The 21,390-nt window shown below is 52.3% G+C and overlaps 1 protein-coding gene across 1 annotated transcript in view; it reads right to left on the reverse strand.

Annotated features, from left to right (window-relative positions):
* The window catches only part of MROH1 (maestro heat like repeat family member 1), a 140,099-nt gene that overhangs the window by 66,450 nt on the left and 52,259 nt on the right, over positions 1 to 21,390 (reverse strand). Inside the window, 6 exon segments of the mRNA XM_073680090.1 lie at positions 4,303 to 4,438; positions 4,768 to 4,872; positions 4,954 to 5,049; positions 5,301 to 5,418; positions 6,478 to 6,557; positions 6,633 to 6,755. Of these exon segments, the coding sequence (XP_073536191.1) occupies positions 4,303 to 4,438; positions 4,768 to 4,872; positions 4,954 to 5,049; positions 5,301 to 5,418; positions 6,478 to 6,557; positions 6,633 to 6,755 (658 nt within the window).

Here is a 21,390-nt window from a genome sequence, read left to right on the forward strand (position 1 = left end):
GGGGTGACTGCAATATACAAGATGGAGGACGGCGCGGGGGGGGGTGACTCCAATATACAAGATGGAGGATGGTACGGAGAGTGACCCCAATATACAAGATGGAGGACGGTACGGAGAGTGATCACCAATATACAAGATGGAGGACGGCATGGAGAGTGACCCCAATATACAAGATGGAGGATGGAACGGAGAGTGACCCCAATATACAAGATGGAGGACGGTACGGAGAGTGACCCCAAAATGCAAGATGGAGGACGGCATGGAGAGTGACCCCAATATACAAGATGGAGGATGGTACGGAGAGTGACCCCAATATACAAGATGGAGGACGGTACGGAGAGTGACCCCAAAATACAAGATGGAGGACGGCACAGAGAGTGACCCCAATATACAAGATGGGAGACGGCACAGGGAGTGACCCCAATATACAAGATGGGAGACGGCACGGAGAGTGACCCCAATATACAAGATGGAGGACGGCACGGAGAGTGACCCCAATATACAAGATGGGAGACGGCACGGAGAGTGACCCCAATATACAAGATGGGAGACGGCACGGAGAGTGACCCCAATATACAAGATGGGAGACGGCACGGAGAGTGACCCCAATATACAAGATGGAGGACGGCACGGAGAGTGACCCCAATATACAAGATGGGAGACGGCACGGAGAGTGACCCCAATATACAAGATGGAGGACGGCACAGGGAGTGACCCCAATATACAAGATGGAGGACGGCACGGGGGCGACCCCAATATACAAGATGGAGGACGGCACAGGGAGTGACCCCAATATACAAGATGGAGGATCAGGCACACAGTGCCTTAGAAAGTCTTCACACCCCGTGAGCTTTTCCACACTTTCCTGTTACAGCCACAAACTGAAATGTATTTTATTGGGATTTTCTGTGATACAAAGTAACGAGTATTAGTGAGGAAATGATACGAGGTCACTGATTATTCTACAAATATAGATCTGACCATTGTGCCGTGCGTTAGTATTCAGCCCCCGAGTCACTACTATGTAGGACCACCTCTCACTGTGATCACTGCTGCAGTCTTTTGGGGTCTGTCTCTCCAGCTTTCTCTGCTGCAGTCTTTTGGGGTCTGTTTCTCCAGCTTTCACTGCTGCAGTCTTTTGGGGTCTGTCTCTCCAGCTTTCTCTGCTGCAGTCTTTTGGGGTCTGTCTCTCCAGCTTTCTCTGCTGCAGTCTTTTGGGGTCTGTCCCTCCAGCTTTCTCTGCTGCAGTCTTTTGGGGTCTGTCTCTCCAGCTTTCTCTGCTGCAGTCTTTTGGGGTCTGTCTCTCCAGCTTTCTCTGCTGCAGTCTTTTGGGGTCTGTCTCTCCAGCTTTCTCTGCTGCAGTCTTTTGGGGTCTGTCTCTCCAGCTTTCTCTGCTGCAGTCTTTTGGGGTCTGTCTCTCCAGCTTTCTCTGCTGCAGTCTTTTGGGGTCTGTCTCTCCAGCTTTCTCTGCTGCAGTCTTTTGGGGTCTGTCCCTCCAGCTTTCTCTGCTGCAGTCTTTTGGGGTCTGTCTCTCCAGCTTTCTCTGCTGCAGTCTTTTGGGGTCTGTCTCTCCAGCTTTCTCTGCTGCAGTCTTTTGGGGTCTGTCTCTCCAGCTTTCTCTGCTGCAGTCTTTTGGGGTCTGTCTCTCCAGCTTTCTCTGCTGCAGTCTTTTGGGGTCTGTCTCTCCAGCTTTCTCTGCTGCAGTCTTTTGGGGTCTGTCTCTCCAGCTTTCTCTGCTGCAGTCTTTTGGGGTCTGTCTCTCCAGCTTTCTCTGCTGCAGTCTTTTGGGGTCTGTCTCTCCAGCTTTCTCTGCTGCAGTCTTTTGGGGTCCGTCTCTCCCACCTTCCTCTGCAGTCTTTTGGGGTCTGTCTCTCCAGCTTTCTCTGCTGCAGTCTTTTGGGGTCCGTCTCTCCAGCTTTCTCTGCTGCAGTCTTTTGGGGTCCGTCTCTCCAGCTTTCTCTGCTGCAGTCTTTTGGGGTCTGTCTCTCCAGCTTTCTCTGCTGCAGTCTTTTGGGGTCTGTCTCTCCAGCCTTTTGGGGTCTGTCTCTCCAGCTTTCTCTGCAGTCTTTTGGGGTCTGTCTCTCCGTCTCTCCAGCTTTCTCTGCAGTCTTTTGGGGTCTGTCTCTCCAGCTTTTTCTGCAGTCTTTTGGGGTCTGTCTCTCCACCTTTTTCTGCAGTCTTTTGGGGTCTGTCTCTCCACCTTTTTCTGCAGTCTTTTGGGGTCTGTCTCTCCACCTTTTTCTGCAGTCTTTTGGGGTCTGTCTCTCCACCTTTTTCTGCAGTCTTTTGGGGTCTGTCTCTCCCAGCTTCCTCTGCAGTCTTTTGGGGTCTGTCTCTCCAGCTTTCTCTGCTGCAGTCTTTTGGGGTCTGTCTCTCCACCTCTTGCTGCAGTCTTTTGGGGTCTGTCTCTCCAGCTTTCTCTGCAGTGTTTTGGGGTCTGTTTCTCCAGCTTTCTCTGCAGTCTTTTGGGGTCTGTCTCTCCAGCTTTCACTGCTGCAGTCTTTTGGGGTCTGTCTCTCCAGCTTTCTCTGCTGCAGTCTTTTGGGGTCTGTCTCTCCAGCTTTCTCTGCTGCAGTCTTTTGGGGTCTGTCTCTCCAGCTTTCTCTGCTGCAGTCTTTTGGGGTCTGTCTCTCCACCTCTCGCTGCAGTCTTTTGGGGTCTGTCTCTCCACCTCTCGCTGCAGTCTTTTGGGGTCTGTCTCTCCAGCTTTCTCTGCAGTGTTTTGGGGTCTGTTTCTCCAGCTTTCTCTGCAGTCTTTTGGGGTCTGTCTCTCCAGCTTTCTCTGCTGCAGTCTTTTGGGATCTGTCTCTCCAGCTTTCTCTGCAGTCTTTTGGGGTCTGTCTCTCCAGCTTTCTCTGCAGTCTTTTGGGGTCTGTCTCTCCAGCTTTCTCTGCTGCAGTCTTTTGGGGTCTGTTTCTCCAGCTTCCTCTGCAGTCTTTTGGGGTCTGTCTCTCCAGCTTTGCCCCCTCGCTCTCGCTCAGTGATTGGATGGAGACGTCTGTGATCAGTGATTTTCCCGTCTGGTCACAGATTCTCTGGGATTCGGGTCTGGACGGTGACTGCGCCGTTCACACACAGGAATATGCTCTGATCTAAACCCTCCATTGTGGCTCTGCAGGATGTTGAGGGTCGCTGTCCTGCTGGAAGGTGAACCTACACCCCGGTCTCAGGTCTTGTGCAGCCTCTAACAGGTTTTCCTCCAGGATTGTCCTGAGCTGTGGATCTGCAGCTCCTCAGTGCCCATGGGATTCTTGGCTTCTCTAATTAGTGCTCTCCTTGCTTGGGATGTCGGGTTAGGTGGACGGCCATGTCTTGGTAGGTTTGTAGTTGTGCCATACTCCTTCCATGTTTGGATGATGGATTGATGCTCCGTGAGATGTTCAGAACTTGGTCTTTTTTCTATAACCTAACCCTGCTTTGCTCTTGTCCACCACTTTGTCCCTGACCTGTCTGGTGGGCTCCCTGGCTTTCAGCTTTATCCCTGCCCTGTCTGGTGAGCTCCTTGGTTTTCAGCTTATCCCTGCCCTGTCTGGTGAGCTCCTTGGTTTTCAGCTTATCCCTGACCTGTCTGGTGAGCTCCTTGGTTTTCAGCTTATCCCTGACCTGTCTGGTGGGTTCCTTGGCTTTCAGCTTTATCCCTGACCTGTCTGGTGGGTTCCTTGGCTTTCAGCTTTATCCCTGACCTGTCTGGTGAGCTTCTTGGTTTTCAGCTTATCCCTGACCTGTCTGGTGGGCTCCATGGTTCTCATAATGCTGTTTGGTCCCTAATGTTCTCCCACAAACCTCTGAGGCCTTCACAGAACAGCTGTAGTTATACTGAGAAGAATCACACCCAGGTGGACTCCGTGTACTAATTATGTGACTTCTGGGGGCGATTGGTCACGCAGGATGTTATTTAGGGGCATCAGACTCCAGGGGGCTGAATACTAATGCGCAATGTCCAGATTTATAAACCTCGTATAATTTCGTTCACATATCACAAATACTTGTTACTTCGTGTTGGTATCACAGAAGATCCCAATAAAATCCTGTAAGGCACCGGGCACTGTAGATGGCAGAGGGGCAGCAGACACAGGAAGAGGGGACAGTACGGGGGAGATCTTTCCCGGATTTCCTTTTATAAGGATATTCCTAGATTCTAGGTTTTATTCAACCTTCCGACACGTGGCCAGCAGGGGGTGGCAGAGCTCTCGGAGTATGTGCCACAGTCAGGAGGGATGGGCCCCGTGGCGGCATATATGGTCAGATGGGTGCAGCACTGCAGAGGAGCGGCGGTGCCTGGGAGGAGATGGCGCCGCTTACCTTCGTATCTCAGCTGGATGTACAGCAGGGCATAGATGCAGTCCAGCGTGTGCTGCCGGATGGAGGCCAGAGAGTCCGAGCAACGAGGGGACAACCGGCCCACCAGGATTCCCAGGTTATGGAACGTCATCACGCACTGCGGGCCAAGGAGGAAGCGGTCAGTACCGGGAGACTACAACCCCCAACATGCACAAGCTGTCACCAGAGCAGCAGTCCACCCAGTCATCTACAGAACAGTGAGAAGCAGAGGGGCACACTTCTCCTGAAACACTCTGCGCTGCTGGGGGTTTGTTTTGATGGGTAGCACAAGGCAGTGGGGAGCCATGGGCAGTGATGCGGCGGGCCGCGGAGAGCGTTGGGCCGTAAGCGGTGATGTGGCGGGCGTTGGGGAGCGAGCGGCAGGCTATGGGCGATGATGCGGCGGGCCGTAGGGAGCGGCGGTCTGTAGGGAGCGGCGGGCCTCACATTGACGTTCAGCTTGTGCAGGTAGAAGTCCAGGAGGGCGCTGCTGATCTCCAGGGCTCGCTCCCGCTCCTGCTCCTTACTGGACCTGATCCAGGGGTTCAGGATCTGTTGAAACAAATGGAATGAGGCGTCCTGCAGCCCAATACTGTGCCCCCCGGAGGAGGAGACCACCGAGACTCCACCCACCTGGAACACTTCCTCCAGCCCCTGAGGGGTGATGTTCCAAGAGAGGAGACCCCTGAAAAGCTCCGACACGGCCTCCATCGTGTCCCGGTACAGCGCCTGGAAGAGAGCGGCTGAGAGGTGACCCGCCATGTCCGCCCCAGCCATGCCCCGCCCACCCCGTGCTCCAGTCAGACAAGCCCGTCACCCAACAGCCGCCCAGTCCAGAGGACACAGATACAGGGATGCTCCACGCACACTGCCCTGATGAGACTGCTGTCATCTCACACCCCACCCCATCACCCGTCAGATTCAGTCATGTAACAATAGCCCCTCCCCCGCCCAGACTCCTCCCACATTGGGGCGCTTACCTCTTTGGCCAGTTCTCCCTGGTTCCCGGTGGAGAAGGGTGGCAGTGGGAAGACGCAGGACAAAGCCGTTTTCATCAGCTCCGCTTTTTCTGAGTTGCTCAGCGGCGGCTCCAATTTACTGACCACAAATTAAGAAGCAAAATCTGGAAAAATCAGGGTGAACCTGGCGGGCGGCAGAGAGGAGGAGGGGGCGGCAGAGAGGAAGAGGGGGCGGCAGAGAGGAAGAGGGGGCGGCAGAGAGGAAGAGGGGGCGGCAGAGAGGAAGAGGGGGCGGCAGAGAGGAAGAGGGGGCGGCAGAGAGGAAGAGGGGGCGGCAGAGAGGAGGAGGGGGCGGCAGAGAGGAGGAGGGGGCGGCAGAGAGGAGGAGGGGGCGGCAGAGAGGAAGAGGGGGCGGCAGAGAGGAAGAGGGGGCGGCAGAGAGGAAGAGGGGGCGGCAGAGAGGAAGAGGGGGCGGCAGAGAGGAAGAGGGGGCGGCAGAGAGGAGGAGGGGGCGGCAGAGAGGAGGAGGGGGCGGCAGAGAGGAGGAGGGGGCGGCAGAGAGGAAGAGGGGGCGGCAGAGAGGAAGAGGGGGCGGCAGAGAGGAAGAGGGGGCGGCAGAGAGGAAGAGGGGGCGGCAGAGAGGAAGAGGGGGCGGCAGAGAGGAAGAGGGGGCGGCAGAGAGGAAGAGGGGGCGGCAGAGAGGAAGAGGGGGCGGCAGAGAGGAAGAGGGGGCGGCAGAGAGGAAGAGGGGGCGGCAGAGAGGAAGAGGGGGCGGCAGAGAGGAAGAGGGGGCGGCAGAGAGGAAGAGGGGGCGGCAGAGAGGAAGAGGGGGCGGCAGAGAGGAAGGCAGAGAGGAAGAGGGGGCGGCAGAGAGGAAGAGGGGGCGGCAGAGAGGAGGAGGGGGCGGCAGAGAGGAGGAGGGGGCGGCAGAGAGGAGGAGGGGGCGGCAGAGAGGAGGAGGGGGCGGCAGAGAGGAGGAGGGGGCGGCAGAGAGGAAGAGGGGGCGGCAGAGAGGAAGAGGGGGCGGCAGAGAGGAAGAGGGGGCGGCAGAGAGGAGCAGGGGGCGGAGGAGTCTGCACCACTATACCGCCCCCTCATCTGGAGGGAAACAGTCAGCAATCCTGGGGACAGACCCCACCACAGTCAGCTGCTACAGAGGCAGCACCTCACAATGATGAGAGTTGTAGTCTGAGGATACACCAGGTAAGAGCAGGCGGCGAGGGCGCGGTGCCGCAGGGGGGTCTTCAGGACGTCCACTGGCTCCAGCTTCAGGAAATCCTGGGGGCACAGAACACACGTGAAAGGGGAAGGGGCACATGTGGCCTCACCCCCCAGGACGGGACTCACACTCACCACCAGCTGACTGATCAGCTCGGCCTTGCGGTTGAAGTGGAAGAGTCCGGCCTGCGAGCTGCTGCAGACGGCCATTCCCATCATAGAGATGCTCCTGATGAGACTCAGCTTCAGGCTCAGGTCCTGAGGACGACAAAACAAGAAGGAAACAGTCAGGAGGTAGGAATGTACCACCCAGGAGGGGGCATCTCTACACACCCCAAAATGTCATCAATGAGGTAACTTAGGGACCACCATGAATAATCTGCCGCAAGCAACGAGGCCACATGCAGCAGGATCATCATCATCATCATACACCGGAAATTACCGAATACAGAAAAAAACCACTGCACGAAAGAAACACCTGGGAGAGAAGACCTTGCACCCCCAACTCCCGGCGTCCTCAGTCCCCTCCACATAGTGACACCCTGTATTATTTGGGGGCGTCTCGGGTTTGGGCACACCCTGCATTATTTGGGGGCGTCTCCAGTTGGGGATACACCCTGCATTATTTGGGGGAGTCTCCGGTTGGGGTACACTCTGCATTATTTTGGGGCATCTCGGATTGGGGTACACCCTGAATTATTTGGGGGCGTCTCCGGTTGGGGTACACTCTGCATTATTTTGGGGCATCTCGGATTGGGGTACACCCTGAATTATTTGGGGGCGTCTCCGGTTGGGGTACACTCTGCATTATTTTGGGGCATCTCGGATTGGGGTACACCCTGCATTATTTGGGGGAGTCTCCGGTTGGGGTACAACCTGCATTATTTGGGGGCATCTCGGATTGGGGTACAACCTGCATTATTTGGGGGCGTCTCGGGTTGGGGCACACCCTGCATTATTTGGGGGCGTCTCCGGTTGGGGCACACCCTGCATTATTTGGGGGCGTCCGCAGCTCTCGCTCTCTCTTTAAGATTACATTATGTGACAGATAAATTTACAGGAGAAGACTCTGCCCCCCGGTGGTGACTGTGGAGACTGCAGCCTCCTGATCTCAGCCCCTAAATATAGAAGATGACGAGATGATGTCACCGGCAGAAGCCAAAAGGAAACCGCCACTTACCCTGGAATGAACCGCTCTCCCGACCGTGCCGCAATCCTCTGCGCGCTATAATGTGCCTCCCGCCGATATACAGCGTCCAGGGTGTAATATCACATCCTCCCAATATATAGCGACCAGGTTGTAATATAACACATACCCCCATATACAACATCCGGTGTGTAATATATCACATCACCCCCATATACAACATCCGGTGTGTAATATATCACATCACCCCCATATACAACATCCGGTGTGTAATATATCACATCACCCCGAAATACAGCGTCCGGGGTGTAATATATCACATCACCCAGATATACAGCGTCCAGGGTGTAATATATCACATCACCCAGATATACAGCGTCCGGGGTGTAATATATCACATCCCCCAGATATACAGCGTCCAGGGTGTAATATATCACATCACCCAGATATACAGCGTCCGGGGTGTAATATATCACATCACCCAGATATACAGCGTCCAGGGTGTAATATATCACATCACCCAGATATACAGCGTCCGGGGTGTAATATATCACATCACCCAGATATACAGCGTCCAGGGTGTAATATATCACATCACCCAGATATACAGCGTCCGGGGTGTAATATATCACATCCCCCAGATATACAGCGTCCGGGGTGTAATATATCACATCACCCCGATATACAGCGTCCGGGGTGTAATATATCACATCACCCAGATATACAGCGACCAGGGTGTAATATATCACATCACCCAGATATACAGCGTCCGGGGTGTAATATATCACATCATCCAGATATACAGCGTCCGGGGTGTAATATATCACATCCCCCAGATATACAGCGTCCGGGGTGTAATATATCACATCACCCAGATATACAGCGACCAGGGTGTAATATATCACATCTCCCAGATATACAGCGTCCGGGGTGTAATATATCACATCCCCCGATATACAGCGTCCAGGGTGTAATATATCACATCACCCAGATATACAGCGTCCGGGGTGTAATATATCACATCACCCAGATATACAGCGACCAGGGTGTAATATATCACATCCCCCAGATATACAGCGTCCGGGGTGTAATATATCACATCACCGAGATATACAGCGTCCAGGGTGTAATATATCACATCCCCCAGATATACAGCGTCCGGGGTGTAATATATCACATCACCCAGATATACAGCGTCCAGGGTGTAATATATCACATCACCCGATATACAGCGTCCGGGGTGTAATATATCACATCACCCAGATATACAGCGTCCAGGGTGTAATATATCACATCACCCAGATATACAGCGTCCGGGGTGTAATATATCACATCATCCAGATATACAGCGTCCGGGGTGTAATATATCACATCACCCCCATATACAACATCCGGTGTGTAATATATCACATCCCCCCGAAATACAGCGTCCAGGGTGTAATATATCACATCACCCAGATATACAGCGTCCAGGGTGTAATATATCACATCACCCAGATATACAGCGTCCGGGGTGTAATATATCACATCCCCCAGATATACAGCGTCCAGGGTGTAATATATCACATCACCCAGATATACAGCGTCCGGGGTGTAATATATCACATCACCCAGATATACAGCGTCCAGGGTGTAATATATCACATCACCCAGATATACAGCGTCCGGGGTGTAATATATCACATCATCCAGATATACAGCGTCCGGGGTGTAATATATCACATCCCCCAGATATACAGCGTCCGGGGTGTAATATATCACATCACCCAGATATACAGCGTCCAGGGTGTAATATATCACATCACCCAGATATACAGCGTCCGGGGTGTAATATATCACATCTCCCAGATATACAGCGTCCGGGGTGTAATATATCACATCTCCCAGATATACAGCGTCCGGGGTGTAATATATCACATCACCCAGATATACAGCGTCCGGGGTGTAATATATCACATCACCCAGATATACAGCGACCGGGGTGTAATATATCACATCCCCCAGATATACAGCGTCCGGGGTGTAATATATCACATCACCGAGATATACAGCGTCCAGGGTGTAATATATCACATCCCCCAGATATACAGCGTCCGGGGTGTAATATATCACATCACCGAGATATACAGCGTCCAGGGTGTAATATATCACATCACCCAGATATACAGCGTCCGGGGTGAAGTATATCACATCCCCCGATATACAGCGTCCGGGGTGTAATATATCACATCACCCAGATATACAGCGTCCAGGGTGTAATATATCACATCCCCCAGATATACAGCGTCCAGGGTGTAATATATCACATCCCCCAGATATACAGCGTCCGGGGTGTAGTATATCACATCACCCCGATATACAGCGTCCGGGGTGTAATATATCACATCCCCCAGATATACAGCGTCCGGGGTGTAATATATCACATCACCCAGATATACAGCGACCAGGGTGTAATATATCACATCACCCAGATATACAGCGACCAGGGTGTAATATATCACATCACCCCGATATACAGCGTCCGGGGTGTAATATATCACATCCCCCAGATATACAGCGTCCGGGGTGTAATATATCACATCCCCCAGATATACAGCGTCCGGGGTGTAATATATCACATCCCCCAGATATACAGCGTCCAGGGTGTAATATATCACATCACCCAGATATACAGCGTCCGGGGTGTAATATATCACATCACCCCCATATACAACATCCGGTGTGTAATATATCACATCCCCCCGAAATACAGCGTCCGGGGTGTAATATATCACATCACCCAGATATACAGCGTCCAGGGTGTAATATATCACATCGCCCAGATATACAGCGTCCGGGGTGTAGTATATCACATCACCCCGATATACAGCGTCCAGGGTGTAATATATCACATCACCCAGATATACAGCGTCCAGGGTGTAATATACCACATCACCCAGATATACAGCGTCCGGGGTGTAGTATATCACATCCCCCGATATACAGCGTCCGGGGTGTAATATATCACATCTCCCAGATATACAGCGTCCAGGGTGTAATATATCACATCACCCAGATATACAGCGTCCAGGGTGTAATATATCACATCACCCGATATACAGCGTCCGGGGTGTAATATATCACATCCCCCAGATATACAGCGTCCGGGGTGTAATATATCACATCACCCGATATACAGCGTCCGGGGTGTAATATATCACATCACCCGATATACAGCGTCCGGGGTGTAATATATCACATCCCCCAGATATACAGCGACTAGGGTGTAATATATCACATCACCCAGATATACAGCGTCCGGGGTGTAATATATCACATCACCCCGATAAACAGCGTCCAGGGTGTAATATATCACATCACCCAGATATACAGCGTCCAGGGTGTAATATATCACATCACCCAGATATACAGCGTCCGGGGTGTAGTATATCACATCCCCCGATATACAGCGTCCGGGGTGTAATATATCACATCACCCAGATATACAGCGCCCGGGGTGTAATATATCACATCCCCCAGATATACAGTGTCCAGGGTGTAATATATCACATCCCCCAGATATACAGCGTCCGGGGTGTAATATATCACATCACCCCGATATACAGCATCCAGGATGTAATATATCACATCACCCAGATATACAGCGCCCGGGGTGTAATATATCACATAACAGCATCCGGTGTGTTATATTATATCTCATCCCCCCAATATATAGTATTTGGGGTGTAATATATCATATCCCCGCCCCCTCCCCCCCAATATATTACAAACCGGAAGCTGTATATCTCCCTGCAATATACAGCATATGGGGTGCAATATTATATTACGCCCCCCATAAACAGTATCCGGGATGTGAGATTATATTCCCATTTCCCCCATATACAGCGACCAGGTGTAATCGTATATATCACATCCCCCCGATATAAGGTATTATACATATAATTGTGAAATCTATAAAGTTCTCATATTATCATTGAAGCCAGGATAAATCCCCCTCCTGCAAACAGGTATTTAAAGTGCGTCATCTGATAGAACACAGACACGGCTTCATGACTTTCAGAAGAGTGGGGGAGGTGACAGATTTATGGCCCTTGCCTGCCTGTGTCACAGAACTGGCATGCAAACTACATTAAACTTCGAGCTTCCTTGTGTGATTCCCGTTATAAATACTGAGGTTTTATATATCTATAATCTATCTATAGAAAGGTAAAATGGTGAAAGAAAACAAGTCAGTAATATCTCCAGCCTGGGTCCCCCAGAGGCAAAGCTATTACAGAAGTTGTGGATCCCATAATTTTCTAAAAGGTCCTGGCCACATCCCTGACCAGGCCTGTTAGGAGTCACCAGAGGGGAGGTGGGCGCGACTGGGGTCAATAAAAGTAATAACGAACTATGATCAGTGTCCCTTGTGAGACCATATGCTGGTGCGGTTGGCCCTGGGTTCCTCCTAATGCAGGACAATGCCAGACCTCATGTGGCTGGAGTGTGTCAGCAGTTCCTGCAAGATGAAGGCATTGATGGACTGGCCGCCCGTCCCCCAGACCTGAATCCGATTGAGCTCATCTGGGACATCATGTCTCGCTCCATCCACCAACGTCACGTTGCACCACAGACTGTCCAGGAGTTGGCGGATGCTTTAGTCCAGGTCTGGGAGGAGATCCCACAGGAGACCATCCGCAACCTCATCAGGAGCATGCCCAGGCGTTGTAGGGAGGTCATACAGGCACATGGAGGCCACACACAATACTCAGCCTCATCAGGAGCATGCCCAGGCATTGTAGGGAGGTCATACAGGCACGTGGAGGCCACACACAATACTCAGCCTCATCAGGAGCATGCCCAGGCGTTGTAGGGAGGTCATACAGGCACGTGGAGGCCACACACAATACTCAGCCTCATCAGGAGCATGCCCAGGCGTTGTAGGGAGGTCATACAGGCACATGGAGGCCACACACAATACTCAGCCTCATCAGGAGCATGCCCAGGCGTTGTAAGGAGGTCATACAGACACGTGGAGGCCACACACAATACTCAGCCTCATCAGGAGCATGCCCAGGCGTTGTAGGGAGGTCATACAGGCACGTGGAGGCCACACACAATACTCAGCCTCATCAGGAGCATGCCCAGGCGTTGTAAGGAGGTCATACAGACACGTGGAGGCCACACACAATACTCAGCCTCATCAGGAGCATGCCCAGGCGTTGTAGGGAGGTCATACAGACACGTGGAGGCCACACACAATACTGAGCCTCATCAGGAGCATGCCCAGGCGTTGTAGGGAGGTCATACAGGCACGTGGAGGCCACACACAATACTCAGCCTCATCAGGAGCATGCCCAGGCGTTGTAGGGAGGTCATACAGGCACGTGGAGGCCACACACAATACTGAGCCTCATCAGGAGCATGCCCAGGCGTTGTAGGGAGGTCATACAGGCACGTGGAGGCCACGCACAATACTCAGCCTCATCAGGAGCATGCCCAGGCGTTGTAGGGAGGTCATACAGGCACGTGGAGGCCACACACAATACTCAGCCTCATCAGGAGCATGCCCAGGCATTGTAGGGAGGTCATACAGACACGTGGAGGTCACGCACAATACTGAGCCTCATCAGGAGCATGCCCAGGTGTTGTAGGGAGGTCATTCAGGCACGTGGAGGTCACACACAATACTCAGCCTCATCAGGAGCATGCCCAGGCGTTGTAGGGAGGTCATACAGGCACGTGGAGGCCACACACAATACTCAGCCTCATCAGGAGCATGCCCAGGCGTTGTAGGGAGGTCATACAGGCACGTGGAGGCCACACACAATACTCAGCCTCATCAGGAGCATGCCCAGGCATTGTAGGGAGGTCATACAGGCACGTGGAGGCCACACACAATACTCAGCCTCATCAGGAGCATGCCCAGGCGTTGTAGGGAGGTCATACAGGCACGTGGAGGCCACACACAATACTGAGCCTCATCAGGAGCATGCCCAGGCGTTGTAGGGAGGTCATACAGGCACGTGGAGGCCACACACAATACTCAGCCTCATCAGGAGCATGCCCAGGCGTTGTAGGGAGGTCATACAGGCACGTGGAGGCCACACACAATACTGAGCCTCATCAGGAGCATGCCCAGGCGTTGTAGGGAGGTCATACAGGCACGTGGAGGCCACGCACAATACTCAGCCTCATCAGGAGCATGCCCAGGCGTTGTAGGGAGGTCATACAGGCACGTGGAGGCCACACACAATACTCAGCCTCATCAGGAGCATGCCCAGGCATTGTAGGGAGGTCATACAGGCACGTGGAGGCCACACACAATACTCAGCCTCATCAGGAGCATGCCCAGGCGTTGTAGGGAGGTCATACAGACACGTGGAGGTCACACACAATACTGAGCCTCATCAGGAGCATGCCCAGGTGTTGTAGGGAGGTCATTCAGGCACGTGGAGGTCACACACAATACTCAGCCTCATCAGGAGCATGCCCAGGCGTTGTAGGGAGGTCATACAGGCACGTGGAGGCCACACACAATACTCAGCCTCATCAGGAGCATGCCCAGGCGTTGTAGGGAGGTCAAACAGGCACGTGGAGGCCACACACAATACTCAGCCTCATCAGGAGCATGCCCAGGCGTTGTAGGGAGGTCATACAGGCACGTGGAGGCCACACACAATACTCAGCCTCATCAGGAGCATGCCCAGGCGTTGTAGGGAGGTCATACAGGCACGTGGAGGCCACACACAATACTCAGCCTCATCAGGAGCATGCCCAGGCATTGTAGGGAGGTCAAACAGGCACGTGGAGGCCACACACAATACTCAGCCTCATCAGGAGCATGCCCAGGCATTGTAGGGAGGTCATACAGGCACGTGGAGGCCACACACAATACTCAGCCTCATCAGGAGCATGCCCAGGCGTTGTAGGGAGGTCATACAGGCGTGTGGAGGCCACACACAATACTCAGCCTCATCAGGAGCATGCCCAGGCATTGTAGGGAGGTCATACAGGCACGTGGAGGCCACACACAATACTCAGCCTCATCAGGAGCATGCCCAGGCTTTGTAGGGAGGTCATACAGGCACGTGGAGGCCACACACAATACTCAGCCTCATCAGGAGCATGCCCAGGCGTTGTAGGGAGGTCATACAGACACGTGGAGGCCACACACAATACTCAGCCTCATGAGGAGCATGCCCAGACGTTGTAGGGAGGTCATACAGGCACGTGGAGGCCACACACAATACTCAGCCTCATCAGGAGCATGCCCAGGCGTTGTAGGGAGGTCATACAGGCGTGTGGAGGCCACACACAATACTCAGCCTCATCAGGAGCATGCCCAGGCATTGTAGGGAGGTCATACAGGCAACATGAAGGCCACACACAATACTCAGCCTCATCAGGAGCATGCCCAGGCGTTGTAGGGAGGTCATACAGGCACGTGGAGGCCACACACAATACTCAGCCTCATCAGGAGCATGCCCAGGCGTTGTAGGGAGGTCATACAGGCACGTGGAGGTCACACACAATACTCAGCCTCATCAGGAGCATGCCCAGGCGTTGTAGGGAGGTCATACAGGCACGTGGAGGCCACACACAATACTCCCCCTCATCAGGAGCATGCCCAGGCGTTGTAGGGAGGTCATACAGGCACGTGGAGGCCACACACAATACTCAGCCTCATCAGGAGCATGCCCAGGCGTTGTAGGGAGGTCATACAGGCACGTGGAGGTCACACACAATACTCAGCCTCATCAGGAGCATGCCCAGGCGTTGTAGGGAGGTCATACAGGCACGTGGAGGCCACACACAATACTCAGCCTCATCAGGAGCATGCCCAGGCGTTGTAGGGAGGTCATACAGGCACGTGGAGGCCACACACAATACTCAGCCTCATCAGGAGCATGCCCAGGCGTTGTAGGGAGGTCATACAGGCACGTGGAGGCCACACACAATACTCAGCCTCATCAGGAGCATGCCCAGGCGTTGTAGGGAGGTCATACAGGCACGTGGAGACCACACACAATACTCAGCCTCATCAGGAGCATGCCCAGGCGTTGTAGGGAGGTCATACAGGCACGTGGAGGCCACACACAATACTCAGCCTCATTGTGACTTGTTTTAAGGACATTACATCACAGTTGGATCAGCCTGTAGTGGGTTTTTCCTCTTTAATTTTGGGGGTGACTCCACATCCAGGCCTCCATTGGTTAATAAATGTGATTTCCATTGATGAGTTTTGGGTGATTTTGTTGTCAGCACATTCAGCTTCTACAGAACAAAGTATTCAATGAGAAGATTTCATTCATTCACATCTAGGAGGGGGGATTTCAGGGGTCCCTTTAGTTTTTTGAGCAGTGTATATAACACACACACAGTGTTCCCCAATACCTGGCCTAGTAGTGGGAGCAGCCGCGTCCTCGTCCATCACTCATCAGATAATTGTAGGCAGTGGAGTGCTGTTCAATTACATATTGGTACTATCTGGGAGATCTGCGCGATTCGCACCTGTTGGCTCCTTAACATACTGGGGGCAGCGGTGGGATTTCCAGAGTATTAGTGGCTGGATTGAACAACCATCACTTTCACTAAAAACTGGTTTGGTCCTTGCAGAGTTTTGTGGATCGGACTCAGTGTTTATTCACACTACTGTACGTGTAGCAGTTACACCCCTCCCCCTCCCTTGTTTTTCTACCCGGTCTTATGTTTGGCAATCTTGGATACTATAGGGGAGGCCGGGTACAAACAGCAGAAGAAGGAGGCTCATGATGCCATCTGTACGATGAGTCAGATTAACCCCACTGACTAAGAGAGGCAGCAAATGATCGCTGAGCTGGTGCATCAGGACGTGGAGCCAGTCCGTCACCCGAGCTCTGATGAAGGGGAGGCCAACCAAGACGTTGGTGGCACTGCTGCAGAGGTCCCACGTGTGCATGCCAGCCAGACCCACAGCCAGGGTGGTGTGGACCCCCTCCTGCAGATGGTGTCACTGCAAGTCAACGCAGACAATCGCGAGGGACGACTGAAGCAGATTCAGCAGTACCAAGAGGCGCGAAAGCGACCGGGCGACAGAGGGCGGCCCGGGCGACAGAGGGCGGCCCGGGCGACAGAGGGCGATCATTAGCCCGACTCCAGAAGGAGCAATCTTTTTTGCGGACGAGTTGTACTTTTAAACACCATCACTGGTTTTACCATATTGTGTGCTGGAAAACAGGAAAAAAAATTCCAAGTGCGGCGGAGAAATTGCAGAAAAAAGTGCAATACCACAGATGCTTTTTGTTTGTTTTTTTTACCATCTTCACTATATAGTAAACCTGAGCTGCCATTATTATTCTCCAGGTCATTAGGAGTGTGTAGACACTAAACTTGTATAGGTTCTTTTTTATTTAAGCGGTGAAAACAAAATCTAAAGTTTGTTAAAAAAATAAAAATATTCCATTTTCCGAGACCCGTAGCGTCTCCATTTTTCGGGGGCAGGGTGAGGGCTTATTTTTTGTGCACCGGGCTGACGTTTTTATTGATACCATATTGGGGTAGATCCGATGTTTTGATCGCCCGTTATTGCATTTTATTGCACTGTTTCAGCGACCAAAAACGTAATTCTGGCATTTAATTTTTTTTCTCGTTCCGCCGTTTACCGATCGGATTAATTCTTTTTTTATATTGATAGATCGGGCGATTCTGAATATGTGTGTGTGTGCTTCTTTTATTGTTGTATTATTTTGAATGGGGTGATTTAAACTTTTATATTGTTTTTATTTTTCTCTTACTTTTTCGAACATTTTTTCTTACTTTTCACTTCCTTCATTACTCTCCATGGGAAATGCTCACTGGCTATGAACAACGACCACTGGGCGGCGCTCAGCCTCCCGGCAATGACAACCGCAGGGGTCTCCTTCCTGCCCACGGGTTGTCATGCCCACCCATCTGCAACCAGCGGTCATGTGACACGGGCGCCAATGGGTGGGACTAGTGACGCGATGTGGATCGTGATTCCACCCGTGGCTGTTAGAGCCACAGATCAGATCAGCTGTCATGTGCCCGGGAACATGCGAGCTCAGCGCCGGAGCCCGCACCAAAGGGAGAGGCACGACATGTGCCGTACATGTATGACACATGTTATGAAGGGGTTAAACCCCGTCCTGAGCATTTTCTTGTCATGGACATGTTTTTGAGGGGGGTTGAAAAGGCCTGCAGACAGTACCAGATGCCCAAGGGCCAGTGGGCTCATACTTAACCCCAGGGCTACAAGACAAAGCTCTGGAGGTGTTCACTGCTCTCCCTCGAGACAAAGATGGAGACCATGAGTCCATTGAACAGGCCCTGATAAGGAAATATCACATGACCCCTAAAGTGTGCCGAAAAAAGTACTGGACCCTGCAATGCGGACCTCACAACAGCTACGGTGATGTAGTGAACGGGCTCAGAAACAACTTCGAGCAGCGGGTCCAGGGACCCTCAGTAACTAGTAATGAGCGAACGTGCTCACTTAACCCTTTCACCGAGCATGCTCGGGTGCTTACCGAGTATCTTCAGCATGTTCGTACATTATGCTCGAGTCCCTGTGTCTGCATGATTTACAGACAGCCTTAACACATGTGAGGATCCCCTAAGAAAGAGGCAATCCCAGCAAGTGTTCAGGCTGTAAACAGCTGTAAATCATGCAGACGCAGAGACCCGAACATAATATACGAGCACGCCGAAGATACTCGGTAAGCACCCGAACATGCTCGGTGAAAGGGTTAAATGAGCACACTGGTTCATCACTATCGGTCACCATCTTTGAGGTATTGAAGGACCTGATGGAGAAGGTCAAATTTCTTCACTTTTGCCCTATGGAGGTGAGACAATTTGTGATGGGCCGGAAGCCAAAAGAAGGCCGCGCAGATCGCAGACACCAATGAGGCCAATCACACCCCAGAGGTGCGGAAGTCAGCTGTCACCAGCTGGAAAGGGGGTAAGTCAACAACCACCCCCAGTGCCCCAGCCAGCTGGTCCTCGGGGGTCTCACCCCATCTTCCAGCACCGGGCCTAAATCCGACTCCTGCCGGTGCTTTACCTGCCACCCACCTGGACATATTAGCATCACCTGCCCAAAGAGGCAGATGATCCCCACATCAGAGCGTGGCAGTCAATCAGGGCAGGATCCAGGTAACCCACACTTTGTACTCTCTTCTAACTACAGTATGTACTTTATTCCAGCATCCATATTCCTGTGCTTTTTATATCCACATTCATCGCCCCATCCCCCCTCCATCACCTCTCATCCATATCTGCCCCTCTCTCCTACCCATATCCACATTCACCGCCCCATCCCCCCTCCATCACCACTCATCCATATCTGCCCCTCTCTCCTACCCATATCCACATTCACCGCCCCATCCCCCCTCCATCACCACTCATCCATATCTGCCCCTCTCTCCTACCCATATCCACATTCACCGCCCCATCCCCCCTCCATCACCACTCATCCATATCTGCCCCTCTCCTACCCATATCCACATTCACCGCCCCATCCCCCCTCCATCACCACTCATCCATATATGCCCCTCTCTCCTACCCATATCCACATTCACCGCCCCATCCCCCCTCCATCACCACTCATCCATATCTGCCCCTCTCTCCTACCCATATCCACATTCACCGCCCCATCCCCCCTCCATCACCTCTCATCCATATCTGCCCCTCTCTCCTACCCATATCCACATTCACCGCCCCATCCCCCCTCCATCACCACTCATCCATATATGCCCCTCTCTCCTACCCATATCCACATTCACCGCCCCATCCCCCCTCCATCACCACTCATCCATATCTGCCCCTCTCCTACCCATATCCACATTCACCGCCCCATCCCCCCTCCATCACCTCTCATCCATATCTGCCCCTCTCTCCTACCCATATCCACATTCACCGCCCCATCCCCCCTCCATCACCACTCATCCATATCTGCCCCTCTCTCCTACCCATATCCACATTCACAACCCCATCCCCCCTCCATCACCTCTCATCCATATCTGCCCCTCTCTCCTACCCATATCCACATTCACCGCCCCATCCCCCCTCCATCATCACTCATCCATATCTGCCCCTCTCTCCTACCCATATCCACATTCACCGCCCCATCCCCCCTCCATCATCACTCATCCATATCTGCCCCTCTCTCCTACCCATATCCACATTCACCGCCCCATCCCCCCTCCATCATCACTCATCCATATCTGCCCCTCTCTCCTACCCATATCCACATTCACCGCCCCATCCCCCCTCCATCATCACTCATCCATATCTGCCCCTCTCTCCTACCCTCTCCCATGTACACCTCTCATGCTCTTCTGAACTTCCTGAAAAATCTCACTCTGTCTTATCCAAAAGGATTGCACAAGAAACCACGTCACAAATCCAAAAACTATCTGCTCTCTTTTTACTGCTACTACTCATTTCAGGGGATCTCTCTCCTAACCAATTTGTCATGAAAACAACACCCACTCTTGGGTCAGACCTTGCAGCTCTCTGGCGCCCCCTTATCCTGCTGGTCAAACACGGTATTGACAGAGGATAAGCACGGGTGCAGCTGCTCTAATTTATGTCGACTATTGTGGCACGTGATGTGACAGGACGTATATATACCACCAGCTCCTTCCAGGAACGTATATATACCTCCGACCAGCCACCCTCAAACCACAATATCACATAAATACTGGTATACTGCCACCACCGATCGCTTAACAGGTGGATCGGGTACCCGTTAGGTAACGTGAATTAGTGGGTGAGGAACGTGTTTGCTCGACATAGGACAAGAAGAACGAAGCTGGTAAATAATAATGATTTACTCCCAAAAGGTGGGCAGTGTTTACAAAATATATACAAGATATTATAAAGGACTGCACACATACTGGCTGGCGACCAGTCCATGTATTATTATTTATCCTATTCAGTATATCAAGGCTGCATTATACAATATATGTACTTTTTACCTTTTGTGTCTCCCCCACTTCCTCATAGACTGTAAGCTCGCGAGCAGGACCCTCACTCCGTTCGATATGAGATATGCTTATTCTGTATTGTCTGTATAAGTCCCCCCTAAAATTTGTAAAGTGCTGCGGAATATGTTGGCGCTATAAAAATAAACTATTATTATTATTATTAACCCTGGCCCACCCTCCACCAACCTCAACCTCTCCCTTACCTCACATCGAAACCCTGCTAACCTTAATAACATCAGCCGTACTCCTTCATCTCCCTCCTTCAACTGTGCACTGTGGAATCCACGGTCTGTATGGAACAAGCTTCCTTTCCTGCACAATTACTTTCTGACCAACTCTCTCAATCTGTTGGCCCTCACTGAAACCCGGATCCAGGACTCTGACACTGTCTCCCCTGCCGCTATTTCTCATGACGGCTTACATTTTTCCCATTCCTCTAGACCTGCGAACAGACTTGGTGGTGGGGTCAGCATACTCCTGTCCCCACATTGCACCTTCCAGGTCATCCCCCCAGTACCATTACTCTCATTCCCTTCTTTTGAGGTCCACACCATCAGGCTCTTCCATCCCCTCTCCCTCGGAGTAGCGGTCGTATACCATTCCCCAGGCTCACCCACCCAGTTCCTTGACCATTTTTCTGCCTGGCTGCCGCACTTCATGTCCTCAGATCTACCAACCCTTATCCTGAGAGACTTCAACATCCCCATAACCAGCCCCACCTCCGCATCCGCATCCCAGCTTCTATCTTTAATCACTTCTCTTGGCCTCTCTCAGC

The sequence above is a fragment of the Phyllobates terribilis genome, unplaced genomic scaffold, assembly GCF_046119375.1.
Source record: "Phyllobates terribilis strain yellow unplaced genomic scaffold, ASM4611937v1 Scaffold_4__5_contigs__length_816908805, whole genome shotgun sequence".
Lineage (NCBI taxonomy): Eukaryota > Metazoa > Chordata > Amphibia > Anura > Dendrobatidae > Phyllobates > Phyllobates terribilis.